Source organism: Anoplolepis gracilipes, chromosome 1 (assembly GCF_047496725.1).
Source record: "Anoplolepis gracilipes chromosome 1, ASM4749672v1, whole genome shotgun sequence".
NCBI lineage: Eukaryota > Metazoa > Arthropoda > Insecta > Hymenoptera > Formicidae > Anoplolepis > Anoplolepis gracilipes.
This window is the reverse complement of record NC_132970.1, coordinates 18,850,748-18,864,313: the sequence shown is the minus strand read 5'-3', so window position 1 is coordinate 18,864,313 and position 13,566 is coordinate 18,850,748. Positions and strand designations below refer to the sequence as shown.

General features: G+C 37.6%; 1 protein-coding gene across 2 annotated transcripts in view; it reads left to right on the top strand.

Annotated features, from left to right (window-relative positions):
• The window catches only part of LOC140673594 (uncharacterized), a 32,256-nt gene extending 21,719 nt beyond the window's left edge, over positions 1-10,537 (top strand). For both annotated transcript variants that reach the window (XM_072906655.1, XM_072906662.1), the window contains exon 5: positions 8,473-10,537. In XM_072906655.1, the coding sequence (XP_072762756.1) occupies positions 8,473-8,729 (257 nt within the window). In that variant the 3' untranslated portion in view covers positions 8,730-10,537. The remainder of the gene's footprint in view (positions 1-8,472) is intronic.
• Positions 10,538-13,566: the final 3,029 nt, after the last annotated feature.

The following is a 13,566-nucleotide window of genomic DNA, read 5'->3' as shown; positions in this document are numbered from 1 at the left end:
CTGTTGAATTAACGATAAGCATAATATATCCAATGCCTTGTTATCTCTGAGAGAAACTCGCGTCCGTGTAAGATTTTAGCGTCGACGAAGGGCTCTCGTCATCGGCGGATGACGATAAAAGCGTGCCCCTTACACAAGGCGCCGACGTCGACGGCGCAGAGTGTGATGTTGTATTTAATGTCGCGCCTCGGTGAGACAGAAACGAGCGCGGGCGCGGCGCGCAAGCAACCGATACCGTATTAAACATGCAAATTCGCCGGTATAACGTTCCACAGGACCGAGGCGTCATCCATATAGCGTTCGTCGAGTGGCGCGGCGCGCGATGTTCATAGTGGAACGGCATGATTAAATTTCCAGGGATATCGACATGCCGGGAGCACGTCAACCTATCCCCCTCTCCTCTCCTCCTCCTGCCCTCCCCCTCGGTCGCTCCTGCCACTCGTTCGTTCGCCACTTCCGTTCCACACCCCCTCCTGCCACCCTCCGGCCCTTTTACCACCCGATACATATATCTCACCGTTCCCCCGGTCCCTCCCCGGCGTCCCTAAAACCCCTCGAAACCATCACCACCCCCTTTTTCTCTCTTCGGCCTATCCGCGTAACCACCCACTCGAACAACCAGCCCGAGCACGGGTGGTTGAAATTAACTGCACCCGAAGCGCGCAGCAGCATCGACGCGTCCGTGCATCCCCGACTCTCTCCCCTCGACTCGTCACTGACACTTGAGGCCGCGCGTATACCAGCCGGGATGAGTTTGATATGCCGTGTACGAGGAGAGGAAACGGGAGGGGGGGTGGAAAGTCGGGGGGGAGGGAGGCAGGCGCACGATGTTCACTGGCGATCAGGGGCTCGGTCGTTAGTATTGTTATTTATTGTGAAAGCTGGTTGCGGCGGCAGACGTAGCCGATGCAATCAATTTGTTTTAACGTTATCCCGAATACATCGACTGCATTATATTTTAGAGTTATGTGAGTTTAGCAGCGTCATTGGCGTCCAAGTATCGTTTGCGATTTCGTGTTGCAGAGAATAATGGAATGGAACTGCCGAACAGATTAATTAAACATTGCAGATTGAAAGAAGGAAAAAAATGTAAAATATTATTTTTTTCTTTTTTTTTTTTTTTTTTTTAATTTTACCTCTTGCGATCAATTTGAAATGCTGTATCAACTAGTAGGTTTTTCTCGTATTCTCGGTATCGCTTTGTGTTGGTTGAAACAATTGCTTTCGTATCAATGGGTCATTTATTAATAAACTAGACGGAGAGGAGGAAACACGAGGGATAAAGACGAAGCAGTTTCGAGACACAATTGGCAATTAAGTCACGCGCACATGAGCGATGTGGTAAGACGAGTCTTAGCGCGGATGGCACAGATCGGATTTGTCACGATTCCTAATGTTTGATCGACGCTATAATAATTTAATAGCCATACATCCGCCATGATCGTCCGGGAGAGGATTATTATCGCGGATCCCGGCGGTATACCGAAAGCACTAAGGAGCTAACGGACTTAGTCCTAGTATCGTGTTTCCTTCTTTCTTCTGTTGCCCGACCCCTGCCGAATTATTGTTCCAAAATGCCATTCGCTGTCGATTTATGATTAAATTATGCAACGATAGAATTAGACTTGGTCGCATAATTTATATGATATTAATGTATTATTTTTAATTATTGCATGATTTCATACACAATCTGATTAAATTTTTTAATATTTTAAATATAATGATCGTTAATAATCGTGTCTAAAATAATACATCGTGTGTGTATATAAATTATATTTAACCAAATAAATTTGTTTTTATAAAGTTTTTGCTTGCTTGAAGTTAGAAAATGTAAAATCAAAGATAAAAAGATATGAATACATGTGCAATATTTATTATTTCACGAATAGCGCGGTAGCTTGCGTAATCTTTTTTTTCGATGCAGAACTCAGATACAATTAAAATGTTGCAAACGTATGCATGTAACTGTATTCGCTGGATTATTGTTTATATTGTCGACATAAATGTTATCTTACAATTAGACAAAAGCACTGTGGAAATTTGTGAATTGGAACGAAAAATGTTACATACAATGTGTCCTGCGCGAAACTTTTATGCTTTCTATATCAATTATTACACATAAAGAAACGTATATTTAAATACTTGCAATCTCAACATTATGTTAAGTTATAAACTGTAATTGTAGAGAAAGAATTCTTCGAGTTGTGGCATTCTCTGAATTTATTAATTTTTTTCGATAATTAGTTTGTAAAAATTAAATTTGATATATTACTCACAGAGATTTATTTACAAATCGGTGAACACATGGAGATTGCTTGTAATCGACATCTTTTTGCGATTGATCGTCTCACTTACTTTTGCACTGAGGGATTCCCGTGTTTCGCCGGGATGGGGCGTAAAATCATGGCTGACGTGGGCGTAAACTGGTAAACACAAACGTGACTCAGTACGAAATTGGAGACCAGTAACGGCCGCTTGTAAATCGCTATACCTGTATATAGCTAACAAGATCGTATTGGTGTTCGCGTTTTGTATTTTGTGCGACAACAAAATATCGGCGGTGCAGTGGGAATTCGCCGAAAATAGATTTTTTTCCAGCTTCGTTTTTCGCTAGATATCTTCATCAATAATCTGGTACGGTTATATCTGCTTGTAACATTGCTTTAATTAAGTTCAAATGTAACAAAAAAAAAAAAAAAAAAAATTAGTAAAATAGTAGCTTCATTTAATTTAGTCTTGTTATAGAAACATTATATCTCTTCATAGCTCGTAGAATTTGGAATAAATAAATATATTTAATTATCTTAATTTTTATTAATAAAGAAATTACATTATTTAGCTTTTCTAAATTCTATACAAATCGCATTTCAGTTTTATCCATGATTCGCATATCTTAGAGGAGAGAGGATTTATATTGTTTCTCTAAAAATAAATGAGAAAAAAAAGACAAGGCAATATCTTTTAACAGAATATCAGAAATATGTAATGTCAGTTCTCCAATCATGTCCTTCTAATATTTTTTTTATGGTCCACCGTTGAGACATACACCGTACTACAGAAGCAGTAGTCTGATTGATATCCTCGGGTAATCCTTGCACGAGCTTTGAAGATACGGAAGAAAATCCATGCTGTCCTCGATATGAAATATGAGATGTGGCGCGCTCTTCTTCGATTCTATCCTCCCGCTTTCGTCTCTTGCGAGGATTTCAGTTAGAGGGTAGAGACGCCCCAAGAGGCTCGGAACGTGGTCGATGAAGACGAGAAGAAATCAATGCCTCGGCCAGCGTCCGGTTTATACCACAATCCTCCTTCGCTCTTTTTCTAGCTGTTTCTTTCTTTCTATATTTTAGTTTTCGTCTTTGCCGTGCATTTCTTATCGCTCTTGTTCAAACTATTTGCTCAACTCTCCATTTTCTAAGTTTGAAGACAAGCAATCAATTTGTAATCAATATTTGAGCGATTAAGATTTATTTTTAAAATTAATCTTGATACTGTACACGACGCTTTAAAGAAACATATGTATCTTGATATTTTGCCTCGTAAATTTAATAAAATATATAAAGATATAATTGTTATATTTTTATAACTAATAAAAATCTCATTTTTTATAATTTTTTTATTATAAAATCTTTCTAATTAAAGATTGAAAATACTTAAAAAATTAAAAATTTTTGTGGAATTAAAAAAATTTTTTTTTGAAATGTGTTATTTGTTAACATAATTTCTGACCAGAACGTTTGCGATTTAAATACGTGTAGGTATTAATAGCTAATTAAATCAATGAGCATTAAAGTATTTGAGAGGCTTAATACATAAATCCAGATTGCTGGATCAAGACGCTTTTCAGCAAAGTCGTCGTAATGGCAGCTCAGCACGTAGCTCTGTCGAGTGAGTCGATCAAAATGCCGTCTCGGTTTCCCGTTCTCAAGAGTAAGTTCGCTCGCAAGAGGGATGTGCGAAGGGAATGGTCGTACTTGTGGCACTCGCGAGGGACGAGCGTGCGAGCGACGGGGCGGTAGAATTAGCGGAGACGAAGCACCCTCGCTCGCGTAAGATTTCCGGGAGTTTAATATAGTTTTAGGGGCGTCGGCCGACAGCCCCGAGGGGTGTAATGGCGTCTTAAACCTCAGGGGCTCTCAGCCACGAATCTCCTCGACCTCAGTCAGCCAGGCCGGCCTCAGCTCGCCAATTCTCCCGCTGTTAAAAATTCGCGAGCGTCGAATCTCAACTGCCGCCGCCGGTTAAATCTTTGATCTCACCGCTACTAGAAGGTCACATGTATGTATGTGTGCGGCGGAGAATGCATCTCGTGTGCATTTAGATCGAAACCCCGGTTCGCTTCTCGCATAAGAGATAAGGACGGATAAGGTGTGCTCCGACGGTGCTTGATTTTTATGAGCGCGTAAATTCCATAAGGAACGCTTGGTTTTTTTCAACACACACCAGTGCATGCTTCTCTTTTGAAAATTTCTCCGTTCTCAGCGAATCCGCACCAACAATTCACGATTCACTTACATATTCAAAGATTCAATTACATATTAAAAATTTACGTGTTATAAAAATGATGTCTATAAAAATTGAATTATTTGGTTATTACAATGCAAAATTGTCAAATGTAATGAGCATTTCAATAAAAATATAATAGAATCATTATATTTAAAAATATTAATAATAATATAAATCTAATTATTATTGAATTTCAGTTTTTAATATTACCCGAGTTAATTTATTTTTTGCATAAAGTTTTTACTCATTAAACCTCGATTAACTTATTAATTATAAAAGGATTTTTAAATACATCTTATATATAATTATTAATTTTCATTATGTGATTCTGTGTATATAAACCCAAGTTTTCTTTTTTATCGGTGAATAAAACTAACAATAAGAAAATTTTAAAAGATTTAGGAGATTTATGAGTTCCAAAAATTACGTTATAATATTGCACACAGATACAATTTATTGTAAAATCTATTATAACTGATAAATATTTTATAGCAGACATACCCAAAGAATTATAATAAAATCCATTTTGACATTCCTTTCACGAGCATATACGATCACGTTCTGCTTGCGCCGACCATTTTCTTTATTTTTCTCTTCCCTTTTATTTCTTCTTTCGGAAATTCTTTCGTCCACGCTCATAGTTGGAATTTCAGACTCATATTTGAAATATTATTGATCATCGATCATTTACCCGATCACGTTTCTAGCTATATTGCCTTGATTATTCCCTTGCAAAAAAAATGATGTTCATAAATTTCGTAAACAAATAAAATAATCTGTACAAAAAACCCGGTAAAAATTTTACTCAAGAAAGATCAACTATTAAATTGATCGATGAATAGTCAACAATAATATTTGCATTGTTTAATCTTGTTAAGTGCAAATAACGTATTATCTCGGTTACGCGTTGCTATCGACGAATTTATTAACGCGGTTATTTTGAGACAGACAATTCCACCGAAGAAATAAACCCGACGGATCCAACAGAGTTCTGACGGCTCTTGATTTTTACGAGCGCGTAAATTTCCGGTGGCTCCTTTTCTTTCTACTCTGTCTTTCTCTTCTTTACTTCGTTTCCGAGAAACGAGAATCCCAGTAGACCCGGCGTCCCATTTCTACACATTATCCACCCTCTTCTTCTTTTCCTCTTCTCTCTTCCTCTCTCTCTCTCTCTCTCTCTCTCTCTCTCTCTCTCTCTCTTTCATTTTCTTAATCCTTCGTTTTCTCAAGAAAATGATATTTTAAAGTACTGCCTTCTCTCTCTTTCTTTTTCGCAAAATAAATATGGAACCTAATATTCTCCCGGCCGCTAAAAATGCAGCAATTTGCGCTAGTTACATCAACAATATAAAGAGACAAAACGTGGCATTATCACTGAATAGCAAATATATCATTGAATAAAATACGATGTCCACGTATATATTATAATAATAAAAGTTATTTAAGTATTTTCGAAAATTAATATCAAATTCTTTTTCTTGCGAATATAAAGTCGATTTCTTTTTCACAGAAAAATTGAAGGGAAATTACTTTTTGTTAAATCTGTACACATATCTAAGATAAAATTTTATTTTCTATCGATTTTTCTATGATTATAGATATGCAGCAAAGGAATTTTCAGAATCCACTTACGCGTCGGTCAAGTGCGAAAGGTTTGTATCGAAAGCGAGAGACTTCGGATTTTCGGATGGTCTGGCAGAAACGATATTCCGTAACCATGGCAAAGTCGTTGCGATATAGACGCGAAACGGGCAACCTCGGTACGAGCGCTCGGACGGTTCTTGATTTTACGAGCTCATAAATTTTAAACGGCCGCCCTGCGCTCTTTCGCCCCCGTCCTGGCTTCCACCGGCGCTTAACTCCGCGAAAATTCTATCCGTTTCGTCCCACCCCTTGGGTCCGCGGAGAACTCTGTGGAATTTCATCGAGCGACGGACTCGTCGGATTCCTACAATACCCCTCTTCTCCCTTCAATGAAAGCGCGTCTTTAACTCTGAATCCGCGCGTGAATCTTGATCCGAAGGGTAGCGCAACTATGCGACTGATGTTCACATAAAATGACTGCAATAAAGCCTTGTGCGCGATACGCAAACTTGATAAATTAGGTAAAAACGAATGTTTCTCGTTGATTTGAGGCAAACCTAACAAAAAAATGTGATATTATGTTTTATATATCTAATAAATAATAAATTAATATATTTATACATAGTATATCAATATATGTATGTATATGGTAAAAACTTTTTATTATGTATAATAATTCAAATTTTTTTCTATTTATTTCTCTTTATTTACTCTTTATCGATTCTCTAGAAAGGAAGATTATTAGAACTTCTTATTAAAAAAAAAATTAAAAAGATGAATAAAATAACATATTAGTTGAAACAGAAAACCAAACTTAATATATTAATTTATCTGTTACACAGTAAAATGCAAATGTGAAAATTATTAAATGCAAATTTGTATAAAAAAATTCCAAACTATAAACGACGATAATTGTATTACTTTGATTAGGATATTTCGAGAAACTACATTTTTTTTTTTGGATACTGATCAGCACGTCCGATCTCGAGAAATCTCCGAGAAAAAGGACAGCCGATATTTTTTCCCGGATAGGAAATCAAGATCGCGGACCGGATATAATCGCGAGGGCGATCGACGGCCTCGCCGTATCGGCGGGGCGAGATTGAAGGCTCGGCTAACGAGTTGTTTATGGATCCACCCTCCGGCCCGTCGTCGTGCCGATGCGGGAAGGATGAGAGTGTACATACGTGTGTACCGGTTGCTCGGCCAGACGTATGGACGTACGGGGGAGTCCATTAAAGGGCCCTCCGTTACCTGCCGGCGGCGTAGTTCGCATCGTCGTCGTGCCACCACCACCCCTCAGCAGCAGGCAACCTCTTTGTCTCTCCCTCTCTCTCTCTCTCTCTCTAACCACCCTCAGTCAGCAGCAGCCGGGTTATCCCACCGGTAGTCATGGTAACACGGGGGTTGGAGCCGCCCCTGGCCGCCAATCAGAGCTCGCGGCCAGGATGAGAGAAACGAGTGGCGACCCTTCCAACCGGGGATTCTCCCCTCGCCCCTGAGAGACAACGAACCTCTAGAACGGTGCACATAGGCACCCCTTTCCACTATTCGCTCTTCTCTCCGTCTGTCTCGCTCGCTGCCTTTTCTCGCCGCCGGGGTGGCTGAGATTCTCGCTTGGGAGGAAATCTTAACCGGGCGTGCCCCGCATCGTTGATGCCACCTACACCCGTCTTGCGAGGTGGCTAGCCTTCCGTGTCTTCCACCCTCTTTTCCCCGTTATGGTCTCTCCTTTTGCCCGAGAAGAGTCTTGACCGAACAGAATAAAGCCGGCGGCACCGAGAATCGGTACTTTGAGATTAACGTAAATGCTCGCTGGAATGTGGCAGACGACGTAAAAGGGAAACTGAATGATGCTATTGGAGTTTTCCGATTTTTCTTTTAAGTTCATTGCGCTCCAGTATCTTTTGTAGACAGTCCAGATAACGTAACACCTCGTGTCAGCATCGATAAATTTTCAAAAAAGAAACGGTTTGTAGAAATGTTCCAAAAAATTTGTACAGTTCTCCAGTATCGTTAGATTCATTTATTCCCGAATATGTTCGAATATATTTCCATTATATATTTTATTTATGTATATATTTTTGTTTATATAATACATTATATTAGCTTTCGATGCGGAACAGACTCGATTGGATTCTATCTAAATAAGTAAAGATTATTTACAAAATTTTATTGTCTCTATAAATTATTTAAAAATTAATTATCAAAGAGCAAAAAACTTGAAGTAAAACAGTTTTATCATTTTTTAAGTAGTTGAAAAAATACAATTAAATAACTTTTTGTTTTACAAATAAATATACTCGAATATCGAGCCACCGGAAAATTTAAGCTAAAAAATTAATTTGTCCTCTCAACATTTTTATCTTTTTTTTGTTGCAGGAGAAAAACCTCACAAGTGTCAAGTGTGTGGCAAGGCATTTTCGCAGAGCAGCAACCTGATCACGCACTCGAGAAAACACACGGGCTTCAAACCGTTCGCCTGCGAGCTATGCGGTCGAGCTTTTCAACGAAAGGTCGACCTAAGGAGGCACCGCGAGACCCAGCACGCTGACCTCAACGCGTCGCATCGACCGCCGATTGGTTCGATTCCCGGACAGAATTCCCTACCCAGTGGAAATCCACCGATGATGCAGTGAAGCTACGATAAGGCAGCGATTGATAAATAAGCTGTCGGTCCGGCGCGGAACGGCGATGCAGATGGTTTCGATTAGCGGTCCATTTCCGCGAATCAGGCAGTCTGATTGGATTGAGGCCGTAACCACTGCGAGAACTGAAATCATGAACGATGATCGTCAATGATGACGGAGACGTGACCGAGAAGGATAAATTAATCTCATGGATAGAATCATGAGTGAAGCGATTGCGGAGTGCATCGTGATGGATTACTGGCTGAATGATGTCAACTTTTTGCATCTTGAATTATTTTTTATATTTTTTTCTCTAACATATTCTTCTAGCAATAAAAAAGCTACCTAAATGATATAATCAAAATTTTAACTTAAATTTTTACACAATTTTAATTTAATTACTATTATATAAAAAGATTTGCAATATAGTTATTAGAGGGCAGTAATCGATTTGAATTGAGAGTATATTAGTTATTTATTTTAAGAATCATTAGGAAGCAAAATGTACATACGTTAATATCATTCAACCGCAGATAATATTGAAGATGCAAAATTACAAGCAAATTCAGATTGTATGACGGATGCGAAAGAATCGGAACAGTGCAATTAGAAAGTGAATTCTCGGGACAATGAAAATTGGCTGAAGGTGGGGAACTCTAAATTTTTTTTATCGAGAAATTTTTATTGATCTTTTGATGCGAAAAGGTCATATAAGTTGATATTTATTTGATTATATTTGTTTCATTGAAGTTATCGTTAAGCAAATATTTCGCGACTTTAAATCTTCTTGATTTGTAGAATATACTAAAAATGGAGAAAATATACTGACGATTTGTTGTGATTGAAACATTCCATGAAAAAGCATTGCATTTATTTCGTTCCTAGATGATGCCAGAGATTGGTTTCTGCAGCGATTCCTTGATTCGGGCAGGAGAGCTTTCCACTGCAATGAGAAACGATAATTTATTAATTACAAAGATGCGTAAGCGCGCATTAAAAAAAGGAAAAATAAGCGAATGGACGATCGACTGTTTTGTTACGAATGATGGTTAGCACTTTCTACTTTAATCAACGTCTACCTACTGCTAATCGATTACCTGTTACTGTAACTTGTCTTATTACGTAGATATTCTCACGACACGCGGTGCAATCTTCAAGTTAGTCGGGCATAATTTTGCAAAAATGTATGTCATTTTAACACTATACAGTTATATATCATAATAAAAGATAATAAACAAAAAAATAAATAAATAAAACAACATCTAAAATCTACTCAAATATATTATTTTCGATATCGAGAAAATTGATTAATATTTAAGAGCTGCATTTTTTGCAAAGTATAAACATATTGCCCGAATAGCATGATTGTCGAATGGCGTGTAAGGTGTCAAAGTACGAGAATCGTACTGTATTTTGCATATCTCCCGCACCTGTCGTTGGAAAAAAAGGGCGTCAAATACAACCCCTAAAGTTGCAACTGTGACCAAAAATTGTAAATAGCACGTAGACAGTATCACGGCTAGTTTTAAGCGTATAAATATATACATACAAATATAGATATAAATATGAATGAATCGAAGCTATAAATATTATAAATAGACACGGGCACACATACACACACGTACACACATGTGTGCTGCACAGAGTCGTTCCGACTAATGGCGGCTCGCTCGTCGTGGCCTCCATCAAGAAGTTATTATATTCTTCCCTTTTTCTCGCTATCGAAGTTTTTATTGTTGTACCATTAATATCATTATGTAATTATTGTAATTAGAGACTCGCTATTAATATTATTGTCATTATTATTATTAACAATAAACGCTGTTACCATTTGTAAACGCTTCTCTTTGTCTAGCAATTTCTTTCCCTCTCCTCAATATTATTTGATATCAAATTTTTATGAAATTAACTTTCTATTATTTATTTTATTGTAAAATATAAGTACGAAATAAAATACAAATTTTGTTAAATATATCATCTTTATCAAAGAAAGAGGATCAAAGAAAATTTATTACAAATAAAAATTTAAATAAAAAAAATAGTCAAATAATTACATTACAATGTATGCGCGCAGGGCGTACTTTAATTAAGATAATCGTTTGTTTTTCATCCGAATCGATAACTCTATTAATTAAGGTCGCTGAATCTGGCACTGCTGGATCATGATCGTTCCAGCTTCACTCGCTGCAATTCAGGGTTAAACGGCCGTGCCAATTAAGCAGACTACCCCGAAGAACCCCTTAACGGCCCAATATGTTTTCTGCCGAGTTTCTCTGGACTCGGCCGCTCTTTCCCTCTCTATCCCATTCTCGCGCTCATTATTTTGTCAGGGACGTACGAGTGCGATGTTAGGGTGAACATGAGATTTTCCATAGGCTCGTTTACAGCTTCCATCAGTTATATCAACCGTGTAGAAAGTGCAGAAATTAAAGAATAAGAGCCGACAGAAGAAGAAAAGAAAGATAAAGTGCATCGCAAAATTTATCTGCGAACAAGAATGGCGAGAAAAAAAGAAAGAAAGAGAAAGAGGAAGGACATTACAGCACAGACTGCACGACACCATGACGCAGCCACGGGAGCAGATTGGACAGTTATTGCATTCTGGGTAAGATTAATTGATATGGGGACCGGTAGGTGGGCCGAAGGGCGCGCGGCTACGTCGGCGCTTAAACCTTGTCTCAGGCTAGGGATGAGAGAGCGGTGATTAACCGATTGCAACGTGAACCAAGTGGAACCGAAAGCCACCCTTCCTGCCTTCTTCCTAATAGCCATTGAGTAATAGAGAGTCTCTCATTATTAAATAGCGCCGGGCCGCGAGTAGACTTGTTATAAATCAAACACTTGCCTTTTGGTGCGATTATATATACTTATTCTTAATCACACATTATTTATAAGTATATTCTGTGTATAAATTTTCGTTTATTATAGGTATTTAAGTTTTTTAAAAAATGCCAAAAATTTTATTCAAATGTTAAACTTTTTTCTACAACGCTAGATAAGACGACAATAAAGCCAATAAGTTGGATCGACAAACTCAATCTTAACGATCCGCGTGTGCTATTGAAAATTGTTGGAAAAATTTTGCAAAGTAATGCACGGTCATAATATTTCGTATCTCCTTATCGCACAGTATCAATCGTGACGATCCTCGGTTATCGCTATTTTTGCGATAGCATTATCGCTTTAGCGGTCATGCGCTATTTCCTTATCGCTTGCGATCCTCGTTATATATCCACAAGGCAGAAAAGTCGTTCAGAATCGCATCGTCTCGCATAGCTGCCGGTTATGGAACGTTCGAATACGTTTTAGGGGACAACTCCATACACTCGCCGTATGCGGATACACCTTATGACTATTAAGGTATTCACGGCCCCTCGGAGGACGTCCCACTTTGAAATATGGCAACTCGGGTCACCGCCGCACCGGTGTATACCGTCAGTCGGAGATATCCTTCCCCTTTCCTCCTTTCCAATCCCCTCTTTCTATCGCACGACACCATTACCTTTTTCATATTCCTTTTCCCGTTTTCTTACCGAACACGGATACGGGCTCGGCGAAGGAAAACCGCGCATCTCCATGCTTATACCACCTCGCGGTTTTCCATATTATTTACAAGCCCCAACCTGCGCGTTGCCACTTCTCTGTCCCTCGCAATAACTCGGTCCGGATCCGCGAACACGCGAGAGTGTCGCCAAATTGGTGGAAACTGGAGGACGTCGTAACCTGTCCGGGTCTGTGACAACTCTGAGTGATATAGCGGCGCGAGGATCCGACGTACAGATGTTGAAGAGAACGGAGGAAAATATGATTGCTCGATAGTTTTTTAAGGTTGATCTACACCATGCAAAGACCCGTGTCATGATCGATCAGTGGAAAACCGATTCAGAGATTAAGTGTTATTCTTTGTCAAGATATTTAAAGTTTATTTAGAGCAACGTATGAGAATCAGTTAGAAAATTATTATAACTTTTATGCCATTTTTTTTTAGGATAAGAAGAAATTATCTTGGAGGAAATTTCTTTTGTTTAGAATTAAATTTCTTATAGTTTAACCTTGACTTATAGTTTATATATATATATATATATATATATATATATACATGGTGGCGCCAAACGTAACGGCTAAACTTTGTAAATTTAATTTTGAACAAAAAATGCTTCCATAAAAAAATAGTTACCTTTAAAAGTAAAAAACGTGATTTTATAATATGATTATTAAACGTGATTTTAGAGGTTTTTAGACGCTAACTTTTTAAAGAAGCATCTTTAGACCCTTGTTTATAGCAAATTTTTTATTCAGAATGAAATTTCTTAAGATTAGTAGTCGTGTAAGCGTTGTTGACTTTTATTCACGCTCAGAGTTTGTCAAGAAAATAAAAATGATCAGTTTGATTGAAAATTATTTTAAATTCGAGATGCATATCAGATTTTTGCAAACAGAAAGCCTAAATAGTAGAGTAAAATTCATTATTAGATCAATAAATATTTATAGAATTTCATGTACAGATCATATTTTATAATCAACGCCTCTGTCTTTATTATTAGACCGCCCTTGTATATATGTATATGTCAATTTAACAATATACAATATTAGAATAATAACAAAAAGTAAAACGCAATTTCTTTTAATCTTAAATTATATTTTAATAATATTTTTCTAAACTTTACATATTAATACTTTATACATATATTAAAAGACTAAAGTAAGAAATTAAGATTAATATTTATTAATAATATTATATAAATTACATGTCATTTAATAAATTACACGTTATTTAATTATAAACTATTTTTAAACAATATGCTTTGCCGATTTACATCATAACATGTAACTATTCCTAATTTAG